General features: G+C 45.3%; 1 protein-coding gene across 2 annotated transcripts in view; it reads left to right on the plus strand.

Moving 5' to 3' along the window:
- Positions 1-25,576, plus strand: part of GAS7 (growth arrest specific 7) — a 216,901-nt gene that overhangs the window by 157,595 nt on the left and 33,730 nt on the right. For both annotated transcript variants that reach the window (XM_077833933.1, XM_077833934.1), the window contains exons 6-8: positions 10,807-10,896; positions 14,645-14,760; positions 17,318-17,392. In XM_077833933.1, coding sequence (XP_077690059.1) covers positions 10,807-10,896; positions 14,645-14,760; positions 17,318-17,392 — 281 coding nt within the window. The remainder of the gene's footprint in view (positions 1-10,806; positions 10,897-14,644; positions 14,761-17,317; positions 17,393-25,576) is intronic.

The following is a 25,576-nucleotide window of genomic DNA, read 5'->3' on the forward strand; positions in this document are numbered from 1 at the left end:
AGTATGTCCAAGATGCGGGGCCTGTCGGTAAGGTAAACCAAGGCAGGGTTTGTGCTCAGTTCCCTTCATGGGATTCCAGGGATGGGTGAGGTTTGGAATCGGCTTGGTTCTCAGTCTGTGGAAGCCAGGGGTCCTCCCCATCTCTGCCTCCATGGCTCCAGTGTATGGTAGTCTCATGCTCCTGTGGGGTTCGGAGGGCCGGCGTGCTGTGTGAGTTAATGCGAACCTGGTCATTGTGGCGTCCATTCCCACACTGCCAGGGACGTCACACTATAGAACCAGGAGCTGTAAACACTGTGACTATAGCACAAGGATGGCCAAACTGCGGCTCATGAACCGCATGCAGCTTTTACAGTTAAAGTGTGGCTTGCGAGCCCCCCCTGCCCATTCTCCACCTACCAGACTTGGGAGAGGGGGAGAGCGGCTTGGGACCTCTGCTTTTCAGCAGAGTGGTGGGGTAGGGGCTTCTGCCCAGAGGGGAGAGTGGTCTCGGGGCTTCAGCCCCACAGGTTACATCTGCCGGGGCTTGGGGTTCCAGCAGGAGTGGGCTGAAGCCCCAAGCCCCGGCAGGCGCATCCTGTGAGGCAGAAGCCCCAAGCCCCGGCTGGTGTGCCTCAGCTCTTGAACTTCTGAATATCGTTGTATGCGGCTCGGAGGGTCAGTGAGTTTGGCCACCAATGCTATGGTGTATCGCACTGGTTATCAAATTTTTTAGGTTGCATCCCTTTCCAAATAATGGAGTCTACCACGTACCCCCATCTGAGATAGCGTCATAATATACCTATGATTAGATTGCCAAGTCTTACTAAATAAAATGCATTGTCCACCATTACAGGATTTTTCTCACATACTTCCTGACAAGAGCATACGTACCCCATAAGGATAAAGGTACCCACTTGAAAACCACTGGTGTATTGCAGAAAGAAAAGGAGTACTTGTGGCACCTTAGAGACTAACAAATTTATTTCAGCATAAGATTTCGTGAGCTACAGCTCACTTCATCGGATGCATTCGGAAGTATTGTGTTATGTTAGCATGTGACCATGTCATCCAAGTTGTATTTTGATAGTGCATATGCACAATGGCAGAGTAGAAGGTGTGCTCACACCCTTGACACTGGTATTTCCTGACTTGTGACAACTCCCATTGTAATCACAGGGTTGCATTCATTTTGGGATTGTCATTTAATTAAATAAACATCCTCATTTTGTCCCAGAGGACGTTTCACTTGGTCACTATGCCATGCCAACCCACTAATGTCTGTCAGGAGCTCCCCAGTTCACTGCACACAGGAAGCAACACTTTCATTTTGCCTTTTGACATTTTACTGCTTTTCCCAAGTATTTTTCAAAGGTCCTTTCAGTCTAATCCACTTTGGAGATCAAAGCAAAGAGGGAAAGAAGTGCAGTGTTTTAAATCAAGTCCAAAAGAGTGTTAAACTATTCTCTATCTGCTGTAAACGGTCCAGTGTACAGGGACTGAGAGCTGCTCGCCAAATCCTCCTTTGTTCTGGGTGTAGAGGACAAAAGATGAAAAGCTTAACTTCAAGAGACTGGCCGCATTAGAGGATTGTCCTAGGATTCTCTGAAAATCCCTCCAGCTGATGATAGGATTTGATCCAACAGCAGCTCCTTGAGGTAGAGGTAAAGAAGACAGTACTTTTGCATTTCAGAGTTATTGCTGAGTCACTTGGCAGGAATTTGTCTCTGTAGAGCCCTTTAACAATTCTAAACATGGATAGACTTTCCACCTTACATAAATGTAAAGAGACTGTACAGTGCCTTCCCTTAGAACAGTCACATAGCTGTGCTTAGCATAGATCACACAGAGAAGCCTTTAGAGACGCTGGAGTACTTAGGGATGGGAAAGGGAGGAACAAAAAGCCATTGCAAGAGGTAAACAGTTGTTCTCTGCAAATAGCAAAGGTATTTACCAGGACCGTACTCTTAGACATGTACTGTATAAAACCCCTGGAGTGTGTTTTCCATTGCAGTGCTGCTCTTTAGAGAATTGTTCCCATTTCATGATATGATGCGAGAGAGACCTTTAAAATATTATTTTAAATATAAAATTTAGCCCCCTGGAATCCCTGTGATAGAGGAAAAGTTGAGTGAGGGGAAAAAGGAGAAAAAGGACAAGTTGGAAGAGATAACTGAAGAAGGGGTTGTTGGCACAGTGAAGAGCTGGAGCCTGCAAAAGCCTATGAGCACTGAGCAGTCCCATTGATTTTGCTGGGGCTATTGGTAGATGATATACTGAGTACACATAGAACAATGTATTGTATAAATCTCTTGGATACCACAGTGATCAGCACGTCAAGACATAGATTAGAGTTTACGGCTGCAGTCTGCTTCCTTTCTGCAGCTTTGCCCCATATTTAATCTTACACTTTGTTTTGTTATTGCTCAGTAGCGGCGTGCACAGCCAAGCACTTCATTTGTTAATGTAGGTTTGCTCAGCAGTGCTATGCACAGCCCAGCACCTCATTTATTATTGTAGGGTTGCTTAGCAGTGTGCACAGCCCAGAGATTGTGATCACTAGACTGTGCATATTGGTTTTCAATTTTGGGATAACTCATCCAAGAACAATTGAACCCAGTGAATTTGGCAATATATCTGAGTATTTTCTCACCACATCTGATCGAGTCTCTACTTTCTATTGAGAGGAAGCAGTTTTCTTGTTGATGTTTTTACTGTCAAATCTTACTGCAAGAAACAAGGAAAAAGAAAAGGAGTACTTGTGGCACCTTAGAGACTAACCAATTTATTTGAGCATAAGCTTTTGTGAGCTACAGCTCACTTCATCGGATGTGAAAGTCATTCATAAGTATTAATTACTTTTTAAAACTCAGACAGCTTTAAAAGAAACCCCAGGACTCCTCCATCCTCCACAATGGCTTTGAAAACAGCACTTATAACAACAACAAAGGACTTCTTTTTCCCAGTAGCTGAAGATCTGCTTACTGTGGTACAAACCTGTTTCTCCTCCCTTTGTTTAATGGAAACTTAAACTTGGAGAGTGGTCAGTTTGGATGAGCTATTGCCAGCAGGAGAGTGAGTTTATGTGTGTGTGTGTGTGTTCCCGGGGGGGGGGGGGTGAGAAAGCCTGGGTCTGTGCTGGAAATGACCCACTTTGATTACCATGCACATTGTAGGGAGAGTGGTCACTTTGGATGAGCTATTACCAGCAGGAGAGTGAGTTTGTGAGTGTATGGGGGTGGGGGGGTGAGAAAACCTGGATTTATGCTGGAAATGGCCCAACTTGATTATCATGCACATTGTAGGGAGAGTGGTCACTTTGGATGGGCTATTACCAGCAGGAGAGTGAGTTTGTGTGTGTGGTTTTTGGAGGGAGGTGAGGGGGTGAGAGAACCTGGATTTGTGCAGGAAATGGCCCACCTTGATTATCATACACATTGTGAAGAGAGTGGTCACTTTGGATGGGCTATTACCAGCAGGAGAGTGAGTTTGTTTGGGGTGGGGGGGCGAAGGGTGAGAAAACCTGGATTTGTGCTGGAAATGGCCCAACTTGATGATCACTTTAGACAAGCTATTACCAGCAGGAGAGTGGGGTGGGAGGAGGTATTGTTTCATGGTCTCTGTGTGTATATAATGTCTTCTGCAGTTTCCACGGTATGCATCCGATGAAGTGAGCTGTAGCTCACGAAAGCTCATGCTCAAATAAATTGGTTAGTCTCTAAGGTGCCACAAGTCCTCCTTTTCTTTTTGCGAAGACAGACTAACACGGCTGTTACTTTGAAACCTGAAATTTGTCTGGATCCTGTCTGCCTCATCTGCATGTCCAAGTGCCCATCGTTGTAGCTCTGACAGCAGTGAGGAGAATCTCACAGCAAGTTCCCTTCCGAATGAGGCCGTATCTGCACATGTGCTACAGTGACACAACTACATCACTGCAGCTGGGCCTCTGTAGCGCCACAGGGCAGACTCTTCCAAGAGCAACAGAAGGGGTTTTTCCATCCATATAGGATGTAAAGGAGTAGAGCAGCGGTAGCTAGGTCGATGGAGGAGTTCTTCTTCAGTACCACAGTGTGAAAGGGCAGAAACCCAGCAATGCATCTGCACTCAGAGGTCAGGAGTCCTGGGCAGAGTTCCAGTCCAGTGGTGAGTCTTGGGTGCTCCTGGTCATCTTCGGCACCAGTAACCTTTCCCCAGCAAACTCCTCTGGTGTCCTGTTCTGCCGCTCTCTGCAAAGCCACACAGAGCGACAACCTCCCCACTTAACTAGCTAACAGCGTCTCTCCTTATTCCAAATGCAAAGTCACAAGCTCCAATACTCACGGCCCCACACAGCTTGGGGCAGCAGTGATATTGGGTACAGCTCTGGTGTGTCCTTCTCAGGACATTCCTCCCTGGCAAAGTGCTCCTCTTGGTTCCTGTCCTGGGCTGTCCCTGATGGGCCGCTCTGTCCCTCCTGGGCTTTGGGCAGGTTCTCGGCTGCTTCACTCTGTGAGGGCCTGCTTGCTGCAGCCCTTCTGTCTGGAGTCTCCCTCTCTCCCTGCTTCCCCCCCCCCCCGCAAAAAAAAAAAAGAAAAACCAACCCAAAAAACAAAAAATCCAGCACATCCTCTGCCTGGAACAATCAGCTCTTCCCCCCTCAGGACAAAGATTTAAAGGGTCCATGCTCTCTAAACCCCAAGGGGGTTACACAAGTAAAAGGTACTTTGTACATCATCTGAAACTAGATTGAACCAAGAAGCTTCCTACCTTGTTTTTCTGGTACCATGGTTTACCTCTTATCTCTTTGTTCTGAACACATGCATTTCAGGTATCAAAGAGCATTAAAAGAAAAGGAGTACTTGTGGCACCTTAGAGACTAACCAATTTATTTGAGCATGAGCTTTCGTGAGCTACAGCTCACTTCATCAGATACACAAAAGCTCATGCTCAAATAAATTGGTTAGTCTCTAAGGTGCCACAAGTACTCCTTTTCTTTTTGCGAATACAGACTAACACGGCTGTTACTCTGAAAAGAGCATTAAGGCACCTCCTAGGTTTGTACTAGGGTAGAACAATTACATCTCTTGTCCTCTTCCTTTGGGACATTGCAATTCAGGCCAGTGAGAGTAACTTCCTTTCTGTTGCTATGATAAACCAGTCCTCTGTCCTGATTTTGTCAGCTTCCCTATTTGCTCAAGCCAAAACTTACTTCAGTGAATGCAAGGGGTTATGGGATACTTAGCATAAGTGAGCAGGTTTATGTAAAAATCATAGTCCATTTAGGCTATATAACTGCTGTAATATTTGTGCTTAATGCATACTAATAACTATATGGTGTGGATAACACACACTATTAATATATGTATCTATGCTAGCCAGCATATATTAGTCAACAGATATGTACGCCCTATCACAATTTCCATCTCTGCAATTTGTAAGGCGGCCACTTGAAGCACACTACATGTCTACACTACAAAGTTAAGTCTACTTCATGTAATTCAACATTGAGCCTCCAATTTAAGCAAGTTGATCTTGTGTGTCTACACTACGCTCATTGTGTCGGCAGAGTGCATCCTCACTAGCAGGCCTTGCATCGATGCACAGAGCACTGCACTGTGGGTAGCTATCCCACAGTGCACATCGCCAAGTGGAATTTTGGGTTGGGCTTGCAATGCCTTATGGGACCAAACATTGGCGCGGGTGGTTATGGGAACATGGTGTTAGCCTCCCATGATGCACTTACCTCCCTCTCTCCCTCCCTCCATCCCTGAAATCAACTGCAGACAAACCAAGCCTTATTTGTGCCTTTTTTTGTAAGCTTGGGTTACCCACGTGGATGCCACAGCATGCTAAGCAGGGACACTGCTCAGCTGTACACCGTTGTTGTGAGCATTACAAACACCTCGCACTTTATCCTGCAGTATTTACACAGCTGATACAGGCACCGCCACAAGGAGCAATGTGATGCCATGCAAGCGCCCTGCTGGAAGACCTAGAGCGGAGCAATTCCGTTGCTGGCGACAGTCATGCATCACCTTGACACAGTTGCGCGCCGTTTCTGGGCCTGGGATACAAGCTCTGACTGGTAGGATCGCATTGTTATGCAGCTATGGGATGATGAGCAGTGGTTGCAGAACTTCCGAATGTGTAAGGCCACTTTCCAGGAACTGTGTGAAGAGCTTTCCCCAGCCCTGAAGTGCAGCAATACTAAAATGAGAGCTGCTCTGACCATTGAGATGCGAGTGGGGATTGCTCTGTGGAAACTTGCAGCGCTAGACTGCTACCGGTCAATGGGGCATCAATTTGGAGTGGGTAAATCTACTGTGGGATCTGTTGTGATCAAAGTTTGCAGGGCCATCAACAGACTTCTGTTAAGAAGGGTAGTGACGCTGAGCAAGGTGCAGGACATAGTCAATGGTTTTACCTTGATGGGGTTCCCAACTGCAGTGGGGCAATAGGCAGAATGCATATCCCTATCTTGGCACCAGACCACCTTGCCAAAGAGTACATAAACCAAAAGGCGTACTTCTTAATGGTGTTGCCAGCGCTGGTGGATCATAGGGGCCGTTTCACCGACATCAGTGTGGGATGGTCGGGGAAAGGTGCGTGACATGTGCATCGTTAGGAACACAGGTCTGTTCAGAAAGCTGCAAGCAGGTACTTTCTTTCAAGACTGCAAAATAACCATTGGTGATGTTGAAATGCCAGTCGTGATCCTGGGAGACCCAGCCTACCCCTTGTTCCCATGGCTCATGAACCCGTACACAGGCAGCCTGGACAACAGTAAGAACTGGTTCAACCATAGGCTGAGCAAGTGCAGAATGGTGATGGAATGTGCCTTTAGACCTCTAAAAAGGTTGCTGGCATTGTTTGCTTATTACGTTAGACCTCAGTGAAAGTAATATCCCCGTTGTTATTGCTGCCTTCTGTGTGCTCCATAATATCTGTGAAACAAAGGGAGAAAAGTTTCTGCTGGGGTGGGGGGTTAAGGCAGATCGCCTGGCAGTCAATTTTGAGCAGCCAGACACCAGGGCAATAAGAACAGCATATCGAGGAGCTCTGCATCTCCATGAGGCTTTGAAAACCAGTTTCAGCAATGAGCCAGAGTAATGTGACACTTATCTGTGTTCCTTACCAAACTGTCCCCTCCATTGCATTTTCTCCCCTGTAAACACCACCCTACCAACCACTGGCTGTTGAATGAAAAAATAGCCTTTCCTCCTCAATCCATTAAGTTTTATTATACACACAGAGACAGCAAAGAAAAGTAAGACAACCTGGGGCAAAAGCGCTGATAATACTGTGGTGGGAGAAACAAGGACAGCTGGCTTACAGATGCACTGCAATAATTATCAAAGGTCTGGGAATGGGCACCTTCTGGTCCTTGTACCCTCCCCTGGTGTTAAGTGCAAGGGATACCGAATTCCCCCTCCCCCGCCTCATAGGACATTTCGGGGAGGTGGATGTAGAACTGGGCGATGATGGCAGCAGGTTCAGCATAGGCTGCAGCATCCAGCTGCCTTTCTTGAACCTCAACCAGAGGCCTCAACATGTCTGATTGCTCCTCCATAATCCGCAGCATCTCTTCCTGCATGGCACACTCTTGTTCCCTGTTCTCCTGTCTTCCCTGTCCATGTCCAGGTTCTCAGACAGTGTAATCCTCCATGCTCTGAGCTCTGTCTTGTCACTCTGGAGGCATGCATTAACTCATTGAACATGTCCTCCCAAGTCTTCTTTTTTGCGCCTTCTAATCTGGGAACGTCTCTGTCCCAGTGTACGTCAACAGACAGGTTTTCGGCTGCAAGGAATGCAGAGCACCAGGATAGCATTGACAGTGCATGGATTGTTTCTGGTGCAAGGTTAATTTTTTTTCTTAAAAAAATCACCCCTCAATACACTTCACTGCAAGCCAAAATGTAATCACAACCACCGGCTACTGCAAGAGTCAGTTTGCTGCTCCAGCCATGGTGAGTAAGGCCACGAGGCATGGGCAAGAGGTCTTGTGCTGCTGCTTTTGTGAAGACATCCTTGGGATCCCTTTCCCCTAGCAACCTGAGGAGAGGCACCAGTGTAAAGCCCCCTAAATAGTTTGTTTTTTACAAAAGCAGCACCGGTTTGGGGGGGGGGGAAGGGAGACAAACAGGAAGCTCCCCCCCTTTTTTTTTCAATGCTGCTTGCAATACACTGTGATCTCTTCCAACCACAACTACGGCACGTTTGGGAAAGCATCGTTGTGTGACCCAAATTTCACCAACGGGGTGGATTACTTGTTGAATTGTTTGCGATTTAAGGGCTAGCATTGAAAACTTCCCCCCGTTTCCCCTTGGTGACCCTATGCGATTTCACTCTCCTGAGAGTAACAGAGCAAATGCTGCAAGTGTCTGGGTAGAGACCTGGTCCTTATGCTACAATGCTGTGTGCTGCAATGATGCCAGCAGAGGTAATACTGGAGTGGCATGGGAAAGTGCCCTACCATGGTGGACGAAATAAGGCAGCCCTTCCCAGAAGCATCCTGCAAAGGATTGCGGAGTACCTTCATGAAAGCTTCCTAGAGATCTCCATGGAGGATTCCCCGTGCACATAAAGAGTCTTTTTTCGGAGAGCGCCCTCTGCACGGCTGGAGTGGCCACTGATACCCACTACACCTACTTTTTTGTTGAGATTAAACATACAGAATAGTAGCATGTAACCCCTACAGTTTGATTAGCAATGTGCACTCATCAGGCGTGTCTTCCCCAGCATCACGCTCTGCTGCCAACTAGTCCTGTGAAGGGATGGGCTCCAGGATTAAAAACAGTTCTTGGCTGTCAGGGAGAGCGGATCCTCCACTTGCCTGCCTCACATTCTCCTCCTCCTCTTTCTTGTCAGCAATGTCCTCCTCGTTGTTGCTCGAGGTTACCCAGGGCTCCTGGGAGGTATCCACAGAGCGTTTTGGGGTAGTGATAGGGTTGTCCCCAAGAATCGCATGCAACTCCTCATAAAAGTGACGTGTCTGTGGGGCAGAACCAGAGCGACTGTTTGCCTCCCTTGTCTTCTGGTACGCTTGCCTAAGCTCCTTTATTTTCACACGGCACTGCTGCGTGTCCCTAGTGTAGCCCTTCTCCCCCATGCCCTGCACAATCTTGGCAGAGCTGTCAGCGTTTCTTCTGCTGGATCAGAGCGGTGTCTGCACAGACTCTTCTCCCCATACAGCAATAAGATCCGCCACCTCCTGTGTACTCCATGTGATTATTCCCCTCTATTAAGCACTGGTGAGGCCACATCTGGAGTATTGTGTCCAGTTTTGGGCCTCCCACTACAGAAAGGATGTGGACAAATTGGACAGAGTCCAACAAAGGGTAACAAAAGTGAATAGGGGGCTGGGGCACATGACTTATGAGGAGAGGCTGAGGGAACTGGGCTTATTTAGTTGGGGATTGGTCCTGCTTTGAGCAGGGTGGTTGGACTAGATGACCTCCTGAGGTCCCTTCCAACCCTGATATTCTATGATTCTGTGATTTAGTCTGCAGAAAAGAAGCATGAAGGGGGATTTGATAGCAGTCTTCCACTGCCTGAAGGGGGGTTCCAAAGAGGATGAACCTCGGCTGTTCTCAGTGGTGACAGATGACAGAAAAGGAGCAATGGTCTCAAATTGCAGTGGGGGAGGTCTAGGTTGGATATTAGGAAAACCTATTTCAGTAGGAGCGTAGTGAAGCACTGGAATGGGTTACCTAGGGTGGTGGTGGAATCTCCATCCTTAGAGGTTTTTAAGGCCCGGCTTGACAAAGCCCTGGCTGGGATGATTTAGTTGGGGATTGGTTCTGCTTTGAGAAGGGGATTGGACTAGATGACCTCCTGAGGTCTCTTCCAACCCTAATTTTCGATGATTCTAGATTAGGTATTCCTGAATAACTCCATGTATAGACATTCTTAATCTGGAATAAGAGCACCTTGTTCCTGTTACACTTAATCTGCTTTCAAAGTGGATTAAACTAAAGAGGAACAAGGTGCTCTTAATAAGAGTATTTACACATGGGAATAAGAATATTCACACATGGGATTTTCCATTATAGTTATTGCATTTTGCATTTACACCCCACCTCAATCGAAATTAATTTTCAAGTGTAGACAAGTCGTAAAAGACAAGCCTGCTACATTTTATTGCTCTAACCCTTGGCCTTCCTTGCACTTTCTTAGTTGCTGTTAATTGCTGTGCAATAGCCTCTTGGAAACTGCTCTGGGTGGGCACCTACATGAAGCCTCGTTGACTTCAGAGTGGCCTGTAGAGCATTTGGCAGGACTGGGGCTTTCATTTGAATATTCTTTGGGCACATGTAAAGCATCCTGTGCAGTAGGAATAACAAAAAAATGTGATTCTGTCAAACACCAAAGGAACCACGTGTGTCTGAGGTGATGTGCAATTTGTAAAACCCTCAGTGCTGTTGCCTGTTGCTTGTGGTTCTGTTTATTCTTTAGAAGTTTGCAGATTTCTTTGCATCTTTGTTCCATTGTTTCATTATGTCGAGGATGGCGTAACTGCTTCATGTTTACTTATTCTCACCTAACAATTAGAGATACAGGTTCATTGCACTGGGTGGCAGTTGCCAGAATCTGGCTGCTTTCATTTTTTTGAAAATGGGTACCATATTTGCTTTCATCCAAGCTGTCACTACCTCTTTGTCTTTCCAAATATTATTGTCTATAATTCAGCAAATTCAACAGCTACTTGTCTTGCAGTCAAATGCATGTCATCTAGACTTGCTGCTTTGGATGCGCACAAATTTCACTCACTTGCTTCTTATCAATTCACAAGCATTTAATTGTTTTTTACCTGCCCGGTCTGACAGGCCTTTTGCTTGGTTTTTGCAGATAAACTGTGTGACTTTTCCACACCCAGACACAATGCAAGAACAGCAGTTGCTGAAACCCACTGAATGGAGCTACTGTGATTATTTCTGGGTAAGTAGGCAGCCAGCCACATGCCACACGCTGCAGTGTCTGAGTTTCAGGAAGAGCGGAACAAATTGCTAGGTTTGTGTTAGAGAGCAAATCAGGATTCAGTGTGGCAAGGCGCTGAGAAAGACACACTGCAGCAAGGAGCAGCACCAACTCTGCTGCGTTACTTCTGCAGGGCCTTTAATAAAGCACACAGCACAGCATGGTGCTTGAGGTACTCTCCAGAACAAAGAGAAAACAAGGGAAAGGCTCAAGGGAGGGACCACAGCTCCTGCTGGGAGAGTGGAGTGTTTGTTAGCCTCAGCCCCAACAACCAGAGCAGGGTGCACTGAGGAGAGAAGGAGCAGCTAAGGTGCTGATGTAACTCCGACAGACTCTGGTCATCAGCAGGCGGGATTGAACCTGGGACCTCTGGAGCTTAGTGCATGAGACTCTACCTCATGAGCTAAAAGCTGTATGGCTGTTAGCTAAGGCTGTAGAGCAGACTCATTAATCACTCTCTAAGTGGCCTCAGTGCCACTAGATGGGACAGAACACTACACCCAGGAGGTGTGTGGGTTACAGAGACAGTCTGAGAGGGCAGGAAAAGCTCCAGCTGGATGGGCAGGTAGGGTGGGCAGAGAAAAGTCCAAACTCCGGTGAGAGGAGTCAGAGGAGTCTCAGTCAATCAGAAAACTGGATGCACGGCAGCAACAGCAAGGAGCCCCAGAAAGGAGGGAGCAAGACACACACTGCAGGCAGAGAAAATAGCTACTTTAATGGTAAAGAAACAGCAGAAAACCCCTAAAAGAATGCTTCTGTAGATGCACAGTAATTCTTGTGGTGGGAGATGGGTCAGCATCTCCTGTAACCATTCTAGTGAACTGAAACTTTGCTGATACATCAGCCTGGCCAAAGGGGATAAGCCATTTTGAGTAGTTTCATGTTGTATGAGGACTTGCTAATAATTATGATGAGCACCAGGATAGGGACTGATCCTGCAGCTGTTTCCATGCTGGCAGACTGCACCTTTGCCAAACCAGTTGCAGAACTGGGGCCATCATCTCCTCGTCTGTACTATGGGAGATGAGGCGGATCACACTCTGCTGATGTCAAGCCCAAGGCCAGAAAAGAAGAATGTGTGGAAAATAGTGAAGACACTGACGTCTGTTGCACAGGGGATGCTGAGCAGCCCCTCCCCACTCCCCCCCCGAACATTACCTGGGAATCATCTGGATGTAAATCTTAGTGTACTGCAGACATGTAGAGAACAAAGCCAGAGTCACTCCAGCTGAAGACTTGGGGACAAGAACCAAAGAATGGAAAACATGTCTAGCTTGCCATACCCTCCCTGTCTCCGTCTTCCCCCATCCCCAACAATCTCGGGAAATGGTGCCAGCCTGAGGATATGAATGCCAGAATGCAGGAGATGTACAGCTGGTCAGATAGCTTCTGTCAGAAAATGCTGGCTTAACCAAATCCAAATGTTTTCCGTTGCAAATCAATTTCATCCTAATTTTCAGTTGGAAATTATCAAAATGTTTGATTTGATTTTATCATTTTACTTTTATGATGGAACAGAATAGCTGAAATGATAAATGATATGTTTCAGAATATTTCATTTAATGAAAAATTCAGAGACTTCGACTTTGGGTCCCCACTTGGGGCAAAACAAAATTTCAAAGATCTCAGCATTTCCTGTGGGATGGAAATTCCATTATTTGACGTGCTCCGACAAAGAGTGTCCTTATTCACCATTATTCAGAGCTTCAAAGTGGCATATGGCATAACAGAGCTCGAGGTGATGCCCACCCGAGAGCAGCCATTGCCTGAGGACACCCATGCTCAGAACCATGTACAGAACCACAGAAAGAGATTGCCCAGCAGATTTAGTAACAGGGCTGCCAATGGCTGACAGTGGTGTAGCTCAAATGGCAAGGAGCCAGAGAAAGATACCTCCAACATGACAAATGACAGAGAGGCCTCTCCTGGTCAGTGAGAGAAGCTATCACTGGTGTCCAAATGACAGACACTGAAAGCTCTAAATAACTGAGAACTTCTTCACTTACCTTCCAGGTTTGTTTCCCGGAAGTGCTAGATGCAAGTCATGTAGTTTATAGGTTAGTGTCTGACATTTGTGCACTTTACTGCACATTGCTATCACAGCAAGGCAATTTCAGCAACACACATTCAGAGCACCCTAGACACATGCCCTGCTTGAGAGGAACCTCTTCCCAAGTATTATGCACCTGGCTGCGATGGGAGTATAAGTATGGAAAGGGTCTGACATGGCAATACATTCTTTTATGAGCCTATGAATAAGACACAAAATGTGGTTCCTTGCTCTTCTCTTGGTGATCTCATCCACAAACACCGCTTTGATGATCATCTTTACCTATCTATGGTATTTATCTGGCTTACATCACCACAGTATTTGAGTGCCTCACAATTTTTAATGTATTGATTCTCACATACTCCTGTTAGGTAGGGCAGTGCTGTTATCCCCATTATATAGAGAGAGACTGAGGCCCAGAGACATTAAGGCCTGGTTTACACCTAAAATTTAGGTCAACCTAGATAAATCCCTCAGGTGTGTGAAAAGTTCACACCCTGAGAAACGTAGTTTAACTTTGACATTGCTAGGTCAACACAAGAATTCTTCCTTCGACCTAGCTACTGCCTTTCAATGGTATGGATTTACTACAGCGATGGAAAAACCCTTTCTGTCGCTGTAGCAAGTGTCTACATTATGGCGTACAGTGGCATAGCTGCAGTGCCATAGCTGTGCTACTGTAGCATCTGTAGTGTAGACATACCCTAAGGTTGGACATTTTAAAGGGGTCTAAGGGAGGTAGGTCCAGATTTCTAAAGCTTTCTCCAAAGATGTTTACATAGATAGGAGTTAGGCACCTGGTGCTTTTGACAATTCCACAAGGTACCACTTCACATCTTTAGACACCTGAACACCTTTAAGAATATGGCCGTGGGGGTCTTGCCTAAAGTCATGCGCGGAGTCTGTGGCAGAGCAGATGGGAGCTCACATCTCCAGCATCCAAGGCTAGCATTCAGCCCACGTCCTCTCTTCATGCTGATGACTCACAGAGCTACTTCTCTGCTCTGGACCTAGCCAAAATGGAACTCCTGATTATCCCCCCGGCAACACACACAAAGTCCTTCTGTCTTCCCCTTTTCTCTGTCATGATGGACAGCACCACTACCTTCTCTGTCATTCAAACTAGCAACCTTGCCTCTATCTTTGCTTCAGCCCTCTCTGTCGACCTACACGTCAGCCACGTCACTTGCCACTTCTTCCTGCACAGCTTCTCCAGGATCCGGCCTGTCGTCATGGCCAAAACTCTCATCCAAGTCCTGCTCATCTTGCTTTTTGATTACTGCAGTCTTTACTATATATGTGAGTACAGCATGCAGCACAGTGAGGCAAAAAGCATAGCAATTCTGAAAATATCCCCTATGCCTATGTGTCAGAGAGATGGGGGGGGTGGGTTATCACACTGGGTACATTCTATCAGGCACTGATGGATTAGATGGTGAGCAGAGGGGAGGAAGTCATTTAATGGTCTTCCGAGATGCATTTCAAAGTGTTTTTAATGTTCTGATCAGATGCTTAGATCCCAGGAGGAGGCTCCTGCGAAGAAAAGCAGCTGTTCCCACCCCTGGAATGCCCTCTTTTGGCAGCATTGCTGTAGTTAGGATTCTAGGAGCCTTGGCATGTCTTGTGTTGTTCACGTCCTAGCTGCCATTTCTCTTCCAGGCTGATAAGAAGGATCCACAAGGGAACAACACAGTATCAGGGTTTGAAATTCTGCTCCAAAAGCAACTCAAGGGGAAACAAATGCAAAAAGAAATGGCAGAGTTTGTTCGAGAAAGGTAATTGGAAGCTTTCTGTTGAGTTTAATATTTCTTGTAATCACTTTATTTGCATGAATTGAACACATAGTCTGAACTCTGGAAGTTGTGCATATTTTATGAAACACATACAGATATTTAATTTCATCACTATCCATCCAAACTCTCCAGTCTTCACCAAAAAATGTTCTCCTTCAGTGCACCTATTAGCTTTAGACTTCCCATGTCTCTTTAAGGTTTGTGAGTCACTTAACTTGGTGGAATGAGGATAATCAATGGGATGCAATAATACCAGGGTACGGAACATATAAGAATGGCAGAATGGGTTGTACTGGTGGGGGAGTGGCACTATATGTGAAAGAAAGCATAGAGTCAAATAAAGTGAAAATCTTGAATGAATCAAACTGTATCATAGAATCTCTGTGGATAGAAATTCCATGCTTGAAATATAAGACAATTAGGTGCTAAAGGAGCATTCAAGGAAGATAAGGCCATTGCAAGAAGCTAAATTAATTCTTTGCAGCAGTCTTCACTTTAGAGGATGTGGGGGAGATTCCCACACCTGGGCCATTCTTTTTAGGTGACAGATCTGAGACACTGTCCCAGATTGAGGTGTCAATCAAGTGGATTTTGGAACAAATTGATAAATTAAACAGTAATGGGTCATCAGTACCAGATAGTATTCATCGAAGAGTTGTGAAGGAACTCAAATGTGAAGTTGCAGAACTACTAACTGTGATATATAAACTATTGCTTAAATCAGCCTCTATACCATATGTCTGGAGGATAGTTAATGGTAATGTCAATTTTTAAAAAAGGTCGTCAGAGGCGATCCTGGCAATTATAGGTCAGTAAGCCTAACTTCTGTACCAGGCAAATTGGTTGAAACAGAACTATCAGACACACAGATAAACAGGATATGTTGGTGAAGAATAAACATGGTTATTGCAAAGGGAAATCATGCTTCACCAATCTATTCAAATTCTTTGAGGGGGTCAATGGTGCTCCAGTTGATATAGTGTACTTGGACTTTTAGAAAACCTTTGACAAAGGCTCTTAAACAAAGGCTCTTAAGCAAAGTAAGTAGTCATGGGATAAGAGGGAAGGTCCTCTCATGGATCAGTAACTGGTTAAAAGATAGGAATCAACAGGTAGAAATAAATGGTCAGTTTTCACAATGGAGAGAGGTAAATAGCAGGGTCCACTAAGGACCTGTAATGGGATGAATGCTTTTGAACATATTCATAAATGATCTGGAAAAGGGGGTGAACAGCTAGGTGGCAAAATTTACAGACAATACAAAATTACTCAAGAAATTTAAGTCCAAGCTGAATGTGAAGAGATACAAAGTGCTCTTATTAAACTGGGTGGCTGGGCCACAAAATGGCAGATGAAATTAAATGCTGGTGAGTGCAAAGTAATGCACACTGGGAAAAAATATGTTACCACTCAAGAAAGAATTGGAGTCATTGTGGATAGTTCTCTGAAAACATCCACTTAATGTGCAACTGCAGTCAAAAAAAGCGAACAGAATGTTAGGAACCATTTGAAAAGTGATAGATGATAAAACAGAAGATTTTATAATGCTCCCATGCTCTGGGTGTCCCTAAACCTCTGACTGACAGAAGCTGGGACTGGACAACAGGGAACGGGATCACACAGTAATTGCCCTGTTCTGTTCATTTCCTCTGAAGCATCTGGCATTGGCCACTGTCAGAAGACAGGCTACTGGGCTAGATGGACCATTGGTCTGACCCAGTATGGCGATTCATATGTTCTTCTAATACCACTATGTAAATCCATAGTACCCCACACCTTAAATACGGCACATAGTTCTGGTTGCCCTACCTCAAAAAAGATATATTAGAATTGGAAAAAGTATGGCGAAAGGCAACAAAAATTATTAGGGGTATGGAAAAACTTCCATACGAGGAGAGATTAAAAAGACTGGGACTATTCATTTTAGACTAATGGGGGGTATGTTAGAGGTCTATAAAATCATGAATGATGTGGAGAATATGAATAGAGAAGTGTTATTTAGCCCTTCCCTAATACAAGAACCTTATGAAATTAAGAGGCAACAGGTTTGAAACAAAGTACTTCTTTACACAATACACAGTCAACCTTTGGAACTCTCTGCCAGGGGATGTTTTTAATGCCAAAAGTATAATTGGGTTCAGAAAAGAATTAGATAAGTTCATGGAGCATACTTCCATCAGTGGAGCCAGGATGGTCAGGGATGCAATCCCATGCTCTAGGTGTCCCTAGACCTCCAACTGTGAGAAGATGGGACTGGACAACAGGGGATGGATCACTCAGAATTGCCTCAGAAGCATCTGGCACTGTCCACTGTCAGAACATAGGATACTGGGCTAGCTGAATCATTGGTTTGCCCCAGTATGGCCATTCTTATGGGTCAACAATATCTTTCATCAGTGAGTTCCACAGGTTGATTATAATAGGAGATAAAAAGAAACATTCATGAGTAAGGCCCCACTGGAAAATCTGATGATTTACTTTGCTCTGTAGTGATTCCTTCCATATTTAATATATTTTCACTGCTGTCTGTTTTCTGTAGGATAAAGATTGAGGAAGAATATGCCAAGAACTTGTCCAAACTGTCTCAGAATTCATTGGCTGCTCAAGAAGAAGGGTAAGGAGCCTTTGCACAAAAGGCATTTCCCCTAACTTAGGCACATGCTCTTCTCTTGAGGAGAGCAATGGGTAATTCAGCCTATTATCCTGGTTCTATTGGGGTGGGGGGTAGAACCTTCTGGAGCAGTAGTCCATTGATTGACAGGATCAGTATGTTTTTAAGAGCAATTGTGCAAAATGTTAAAAATTCTAATCATTTGTGTTTAATATTATAGCTGTTCTAAACTACAGCAATACTTGGGATTCAGCAAATGGCAGCGCTGCATTGCTGGAATCACAGAGGGATCTGTGCATTAAATGAAGTTGCTGATTACTGACCCTCAGGGGGCCCAGTAGCGTCAGGAGAGAGGGAGATGCAACAGTATCTTCTAATCCTGAGTTCTTTCCTCCAGTGGAGCAAAAGGAGAGACCTTCTCTCCTTTGCACTGCATCTGCCCTGGGGAGGAGGTAGGAGGCCCAGGAGTGATATGCCGAAGAAGGCAGGGGAGGGCTCGTGTACACTGCTTTAGTTTTCCTGCACTAGCACATTTCTGTGCCATTAACAGAAATCACCGATGTGGAGGCCCTGTCACTAGACGCGTTCAAGAGAAGACTGGGAGAATCTTTTGGGAGCTAGAATATAGGGGTGCTAGGAGTTGGTTTCACGATTAATGGTCTATATTAAAAATCCTTATAATATAATTCATTTAATAAACAAAAACCATTTAAAAGGTTTTAAAGTAGGGCTGTTGATTAATCGCAGTTAACTCACATAATTAACTCAAAAAAATTAATCGCAATTAAAAAATGAATCGCGATTAATCGCACTGTTAAAAAGTAGAATACCAATTGAAATTTATTAAATTTTTTGGATGTTTTTCTACATTTTCAAATATATTGATTTCAATTATAACACAGTATACAAAGTAGACAGTTCTCACTTTACGTTGTTATTTTTTATTATAAATATTTGCACTGTAAAAATGGCAAGCAAAAGAAATAGTATTTTTCAATTCACCTCATACAAGTACTGTAGTGCAATCTCTTTATCATGAAAGTGCAACTTACAAATGTAGATTTTTTTGTTACATAACTGCACTCAAAAACAAAACAATGTAAAACTTTAGAGCCTAAAAGTCCACTCAGTCCTACTTCTTGTTCAGCCAATCGCTAAGACAAACAAGTTTGTTTACATTTACGAGTGATGATGCTGTCTGCTTCTTATTTACAATGTCACCTGAAAGTGAGAACAGGCATTCACATGGCACTTTTGTAGCTGGCATTGCAAAGTATTTATGTGCCAGACATGCTAAACATTCGTATGGCCCTTCATGCTTCGGCCACCATTCCAGAGGACATGCTTCCATGCTGATGATGGTCATTAAAAAACTAATGCGTTAATTAAATTTGTGACTGAACTCCTTGGTGGGGAGAATTGTGTGTCTCCTACTCTGTTTTACCCGCATTCTGCCATATATTTCATGTTGTAGCAGTCTTGGATGATGACCCAGCACATGTTCATTTTAAGAACACTTTCACAGCAGATTTGACAAAAAGCAAAGAATGTACCAATGTGAGATTTCTAAAGATAGTTACAGCACTTGATCCAAGGTTTAAGAATCTGAAGTGCCTTCCAAAACCTGAGAGGTGTGGAGCATGCTTTCAGAAGTCTTAAAAGAGCGAGTCAGATGTGGAAACTACAGAACCCGAACCACCAAAAACGAAAATCAACCTTCTGTTGGTGGCATCTGACTCAGCTGATGAGAATGAACACATGTTCATCTGCACTGCTTTGGATAGTTATCGAGCAAAACTCGTTATCCAGATGGACGCATGTCCCCTGGAATGGTGGTTGAAGCATGAAGGGACATATGAATCTTTAGCACATCTGGCACATAAATATCTTGCAATGCCAGCTACAACAGCTCCATGAGAACACCTGTTCTCACTTTCAGGTAATATTGTAAACGAGAAGCGGGCAGCGTTATCTCCTGCAAATGTAAACAAACTGGTTTGTCTGAGTGATTGGCTGAACAAGAAGTAGGACTTGTAGGCTCTAAAGTTTTACATTGTTTTATTTTTGAATGCAGTTATTGTTTTGTACATAATTCTATATATGTAAGTTCAACTTTCATGATAAAAAGTTTCCACTACAGTACTTGTATTAGGTGAATTGAAAAATACTATTAGAGTACTTTTCTTTTTTTACAGTGCAAATATTTGTAATCAAAAATAAATATAAAGTGAGCACTGTACACTTTGTACTCTGTGTTGTAAGTGAAATCAGTATATTTGAAAACGTAGAAAATATCCAAAACTGTTTAAATAAATGGTATTCTATTATTGTTTAACAGTGCAATAAATCGTGCGATTAATCAAGATTTTTTTTTTAATTGTGTGACTAATTGTGATTAATTTTTTTAATCGCTTGACAGCCCTTCTTTAAAGTTAGGTAAGCGTGACAGCCCCCCAGGCAAACACTTCAAAGAAAAGAAAGCCAAGTTGTGGGACATCTCTTATCTGTGTCTTAACATCACCCAGCACCTTCCTACTGTCAGTGAGAGATTCCACAGCTTCACAGAGAGCTTCCTTCTACATCCAGTGAAAGAAACACCTTTACACACCACACAGCAATCCCCTTCACTTATATAAACACCACACCTTGACTACAAGCTGAGCAGGAGCTGCTCCTATTCAGCACTGCTATCTGTGTGCAGACTCAGTGTGTGGTGTGTGTTTCTGGGGGAAGTCTAAAGTTCTGTGCAGGTGGGGTTGGATTCTGTGGAGAGCATTGATGAGTTCATCTACCTAGGCTGCACACAGAGTTCAAATGGCTGCAGCAAACTGGATGTTCTTTGGTGAATAGGACTTGCCTTCTCCAGTATGAAGTCCATGTCTCAATTATGGATGCACAAATGCCTTTGTACTGAGGCAGAATTCATGATCTATCAAACTTCTGTACAACTTGTATTGCTATGCAGGTCAGAAATCTGGATCCTTCTTACAGGCAGACTTGGAGCAGCTAGAGGCATTCCTTAAAGGAAACATTTTTAGTTTATTTTTACTCATCTTCTGAATACTAGATTTACTTGAAATCCTCCAGAAATTCAGCCTTCACTCACAGATTAGGGGTTGTAAATTTGGGGAGGGTACACTTATCTTCATACAGAAACAAAAACAAATCCATAGATTGAATTCCTGCTTAAAATAAAAGATCAAATTCAGTGTTAAGTAAAGAGGAACTGCTGTGTCTCTCTATAGCACATTTAAGCACTGTTCATCTGTCAATCTTAAAACACTTTACAAAGGAGGGTGAGGATCTTTATCCCCATTTTACAGTTAGGGAGACTGAAACCTCTTGGCCTCTCTGTAGTTAAGGTTGTCACTGCATTTCTAATAAGGGGCTTTCAGCACTTCAGTCTCAACAAAATTCTCAGGAAATGTCCATTCAGAGTGCAGTTTGCCACATGTCAGCTGGGAGACAGGGCATAGTTTTTTCCAAACCCTGGGTGAATTGGCCTATTCTATTCCAAGATACAGAAAGTTGAAAAATTAGATATTTGTCCCATTTGGCAACGTCTTGTCACTACTTGTTTTTTGTTCCCATGATGTCTGAGAAATGTGAGGCCTAGAAATAATGAGGGATCATCTACAAAGGGCACTAGAGGGGTGTAAATTCTAGTGCGCACTAGCATATCTCCCACTAACTGACCTGTGTCGACCCTGCTGGCACAGACAAAAAGTTCCCTAGTGCATGTTAAAAAGTCCCATTTCAAACAGGGAACTTTTAGTGTGCACCAGCAGGGTCCACACAGGCCAGTTAGTGCACGACACATTAGTGCACTCTAGAATTTGCACCTCTCATTACAGACTAATGGATCATGTAGCAAGCCCTGATTGGTGGGGAAATTACTCCGGGGGAATTAATACTATCAGAAGTATGCTTGGTCCATACATTGTGGACTGCTGAGGTCTGGCCGAGGTTTGATAAGAGTATGAATGACTCAGCAAGTTCCTCAGATCCATGATTGGCTTCCAGATTCTGATGGAGCTTCCCAGCACAGTGTGGGGCATACTGGATATTAGGAGTAATAAATAAAGTTCTCAAACCCTCACAAGTCTGCAGAGGGATCCAGCATAGCTCATTAATCCTGTGGCACTCCTAAACCTCCCAGAGACAGAACCAGTCATATGAAAGAACTTTAAGAAATCCATAGATGAAATATGGTAGAAAACTGGTTGCAATCCTAGCAAGCAGGAGACCAAGTGCAGTGAGGCGAAGTGGCCTCCCACTGACCCAGAGGGGGAGGGACCACTCACAGAGCCCTGGTGGTGGGTGGAGTCAGGCCCTGCTCACCCCTCCCACCGGCAGTCAGGGGGCAGGACAGGAAGTATAAAAGGCAGGTCTGGGAGCTCAGTTGGGCTGCAGCTGCTGAAGGGGCCAGACACCTCCTGCCTGCTTCCGAGCTGGGAGACCGCTGCGGGCCCTGTGGCGCTGAGGACTGGTCGACGTTGCTGGGACTGCCGCTGGCCTTCTACCCAATGATCCAGAGGAACTCTTATGGACCCAGGTTCACTCCTGGGGGAGATAGGAAGTAGCCCAGGAGAACTAGACAACTCTCTGGTTAAGAGCTGGCCTGCGACAAGGTCAGTGTGTTGCAGGCAGATCCCCGCTGACCCAGTGGCGGATCCGCTCTGCCACTGTTAGGGCGCTGGGCTGGGATGCAGTGGAGATGGGTGTTTTCACTGCCACCCCACCCTGGGGTGGCAGTACTCCCCCTCCTGTAAGCCAGAGGGCCTGCATCCGCCTACAGTCCGCCGAGTGAGGACACTAGGCGCTGCTCCTGCCCGAGCTCCCCTAGTCTGTGTTTGGGGTGCTCTAACTCCTTCCCAAGACCTCTAGCCTGTGGTTGGGTGCTCTACCCCGGCTTGAGCCCGGAGGACTTGTTGCTCCACCCTGACTCCTGGGGGGAGGGATAGCTCAGTGGTTTGAGCATTGGCCTGCTAAACCCAGGGTTGTGAGTTCAATCCTTGAGGGGGCCATTTAGGGATCTGGGGCAAAAACTGGGGCTTGGTCCTGCTTTGAGCAGGGGGTTGGACTAGATGATCTCCTGAGGTCCCTTCCAACCCTGATATTCTATGATTCTATGACTAAGGGTCTGGGCTCCGAACTATTTGTTTGCCGCTCGGTCCTGAGTGTAGGCCCAAGAACCAGACTCTGGATCTCCCCACCCTAAGGGCTCGGCTTACTAACTGTTTGTTTGCTGCTCGGCCCAGAGTACAGGTCCGAGCCACAGAACCTTCACTGCCCTGATTGCGGGCTAGAGACCCTAACTGCCTATCACTCTGCCCAAGCTGTCGACTTGACAGCTACAGAGCTACAGGCCGAGTGTGATTCGACTAATTCCCCAACTGTGAGCAATGCCCGCAATGTAATGAGGCTGAGTGGCCTTCCACTGACCCAGAGGGGGAGGAGTCACTGCTAACTCACTACACCAAGATATAGTGAATAACACAGCTGTCCTCTTGAGCCCACTAGCCAGGGTCAAGAGTTCATTTTTTACAAAAGCAAAGAGAAAAACAAACAGAAAAGTTAGAAAAATACAAGTGTTTATTCACAATGAGAGACGCTGGATTCAGGTTAAGCTGAACAAGGAAAACTTTATTTAACCCTGTGCACTGCTCCGTCCAGGTGGCTTCCAGCCTAAGTCCTCCACATTGCCTGTTTCTTTGATGTCCCCTTAATAACAGCCCCCCGCAGGGAACAATGGCCCTCTGAGTCCAGTTCATGATGCATCTTTTTTATTTTACAAACATTTTATATAAACATTACAAACCAACAATTGACTCCCACTCTGTGTCCCTTTGGCTGGAGGTTGCTAACCCATAACTGAGTTTGGATATCGTCCAGACCCAGCTGGTTACACAATCTTTGATCTAGTTTGATCTCCTCAACAGGTGACCACTCCAGGAATGATCTATTTCTGTTTCCTGGGTCCACTCACCAAGTCTAGCAAACTGTTTCTTTGTGGAGTCTCCTTGGCGGGTGGTTTTCTGACTCTCCATTCTGTGATGATCTCAGTATCTCTGCAGGCTCTCTGGGTATTGTCTGCTGGCTCATAAGTGCCTCCTGTTCCTTCTGCCACTTGTCCCTCTTAGAATCATAGAATATCAGGGTTGGAAGGGACCCCAGAAGGTCATCTAGTCCAACCCCCTGCTCGAAGCAGGACCAATTCCCAGTTAAATCATCCCAGCCAGGGCTTTGTCAAGCCTGACCTTAAAAACCTCTAAGGAAGGAGATTCTACCACCTCCCTAGGTAACGCATTCCAGTGTTTCACCACCCTCATAGTGAAAAAGTTTTTCCTAATATCCAATCTAAACCTCCCCCACTGCAACTTGAGACCATTACTCCTCGTTTTGTCATCTGCTACCATTGAGAACAGTCTAGAGCCATCCTCTTTGGAACCCCCTTTCAGGTAGTTGAAAGCAGCTATCAAATCCCCCCTCATTGTTCTCTTCTGCAGACTAAACAATCCCAGCTCCCTCAGCCTCTCCTCGTAAGTCATGTGTTCTAGACCCCTAATCATTTTTGTTGCCCTTCGCTGGACTCTCCCCAATTTATCCACATCCTTCTTGTAGTGTGGGGCCCAAAACTGGACACAGTACTCCAGATGAGGCCTCACCAATGTCGAATAGAGGGGAACGATCACGTCCCTCGATCTGCTCGCTATGCCCCTACTTATACATCCCAAAATGACATTGGCCTTCTTGGCAACAAGGGCACACTGCTGACTCATATCCAACTTCTCATCCACTGTCACCCCTAGGTCCTTTTCCGCAGAACTGCTGCCTAGCCATTCGGCCCCTAGTCTGTAGCGGTGCATTGGATTCTTCCGTCCTAAGTGCAGGACCCTGCACTTATCCTTATTGAACCTCATCAGATTTCTTTTGGCCCAATCCTCCAATTTGTCTAGGTCCTTCTGTATCCTATCGCTCCCCTCCAGCGTATCTACCACTCCTCCCAGTTTAGTATCATCCGCAAATTTGCTGAGAGTGCAATCTACACCATCCTCCAGATCATTTATGAAGATATTGAACAAAACCGGCCCCAGGACCGACCCCTGGGGCACTCCACTTGACACCGGCTGCCAACTAGACATGGAGCCATTGATCACTACCCGTTGAGCCCGACAATCTAGCCAGCTTTCTACCCACCTTATAGTGCATTCATCCAGCCCATGCTTCCTTAACTTGCTGACAAGAATACTGTCGGAGACCGTGTCAAAAGCTTTGCTAAAGTCAAGAAACAATACATCCACTGCTTTCCCTTCATCCACAGAACCAGTAATCTCATCATAAAAGGCGATTAGATTAGTCAGGCATGACCTTCCCTTGGTGAATCCATGCTGGCTGTTCCTGATCACTTTCCTCTCATGCAAGTGCTTCAGGATTGATTCTTTGAGGACCTGCTCCATGATTTTTCCAGGGACTGAGGTGAGGCTGACTGGCCTGTAGTTCCCAGGATCCTCCTTCTTCCCTTTTTTAAAGATTGGCACTACATTAGCCTTTTTCCAGTCATCCGGGACTTCCCCCGTTCGCCACGAGTTTTCAAAGATAATGGCCAATGGCTCTGCAATCACAGCCGCCAATTCCTTTAGCACTCTCGGATGCAACTCGTCCGGCCCCATGGACTTGTGCACGTCCAGCTTTTCTAAATAGTCCCTAACCACCTCTATCTCCACAGAGGGCTGGCTATCTCTTCCCCATTTTGTGATGCCCAGCGCAGCAGTCTGGGAGCTGACCTTGTTAGTGAAGACAGAGGCAAAAAAAGCATTGAGTACATTAGCTTTTTCCACATCCTCTGTCACTAGGTTGCGTCCCTCATTCATTAAGGGGCCCACACTTTCCTTGGCTTTCTTCTTGTTGCCAACATACCTGAAGAAACCCTTCTTGTTACTCTTGACATCTCTTGCTAGCTGCAGCTCCAGGTGCGATTTGGCCCTCCTGATATCATTCCTACATGCCCGAGCAATATTTTTATACTCTTCCCTGGTCATATGTCCAACCTTCCACTTCTTGTAAGCTTCTTTTTTATGTTTAAGATCCGCTAGGATTTCACCATTAAGCCAAGCTGGTCGCCTGCCATATTTACTATTCTTTCGACTCATCGGGATGGTTTGTCCCTGTAACCTCAACAGGGAT

The sequence above is a fragment of the Eretmochelys imbricata genome, chromosome 14 (genome assembly GCF_965152235.1).
Source record: "Eretmochelys imbricata isolate rEreImb1 chromosome 14, rEreImb1.hap1, whole genome shotgun sequence".
Classification (NCBI taxonomy): Eukaryota; Metazoa; Chordata; order Testudines; family Cheloniidae; genus Eretmochelys; species Eretmochelys imbricata.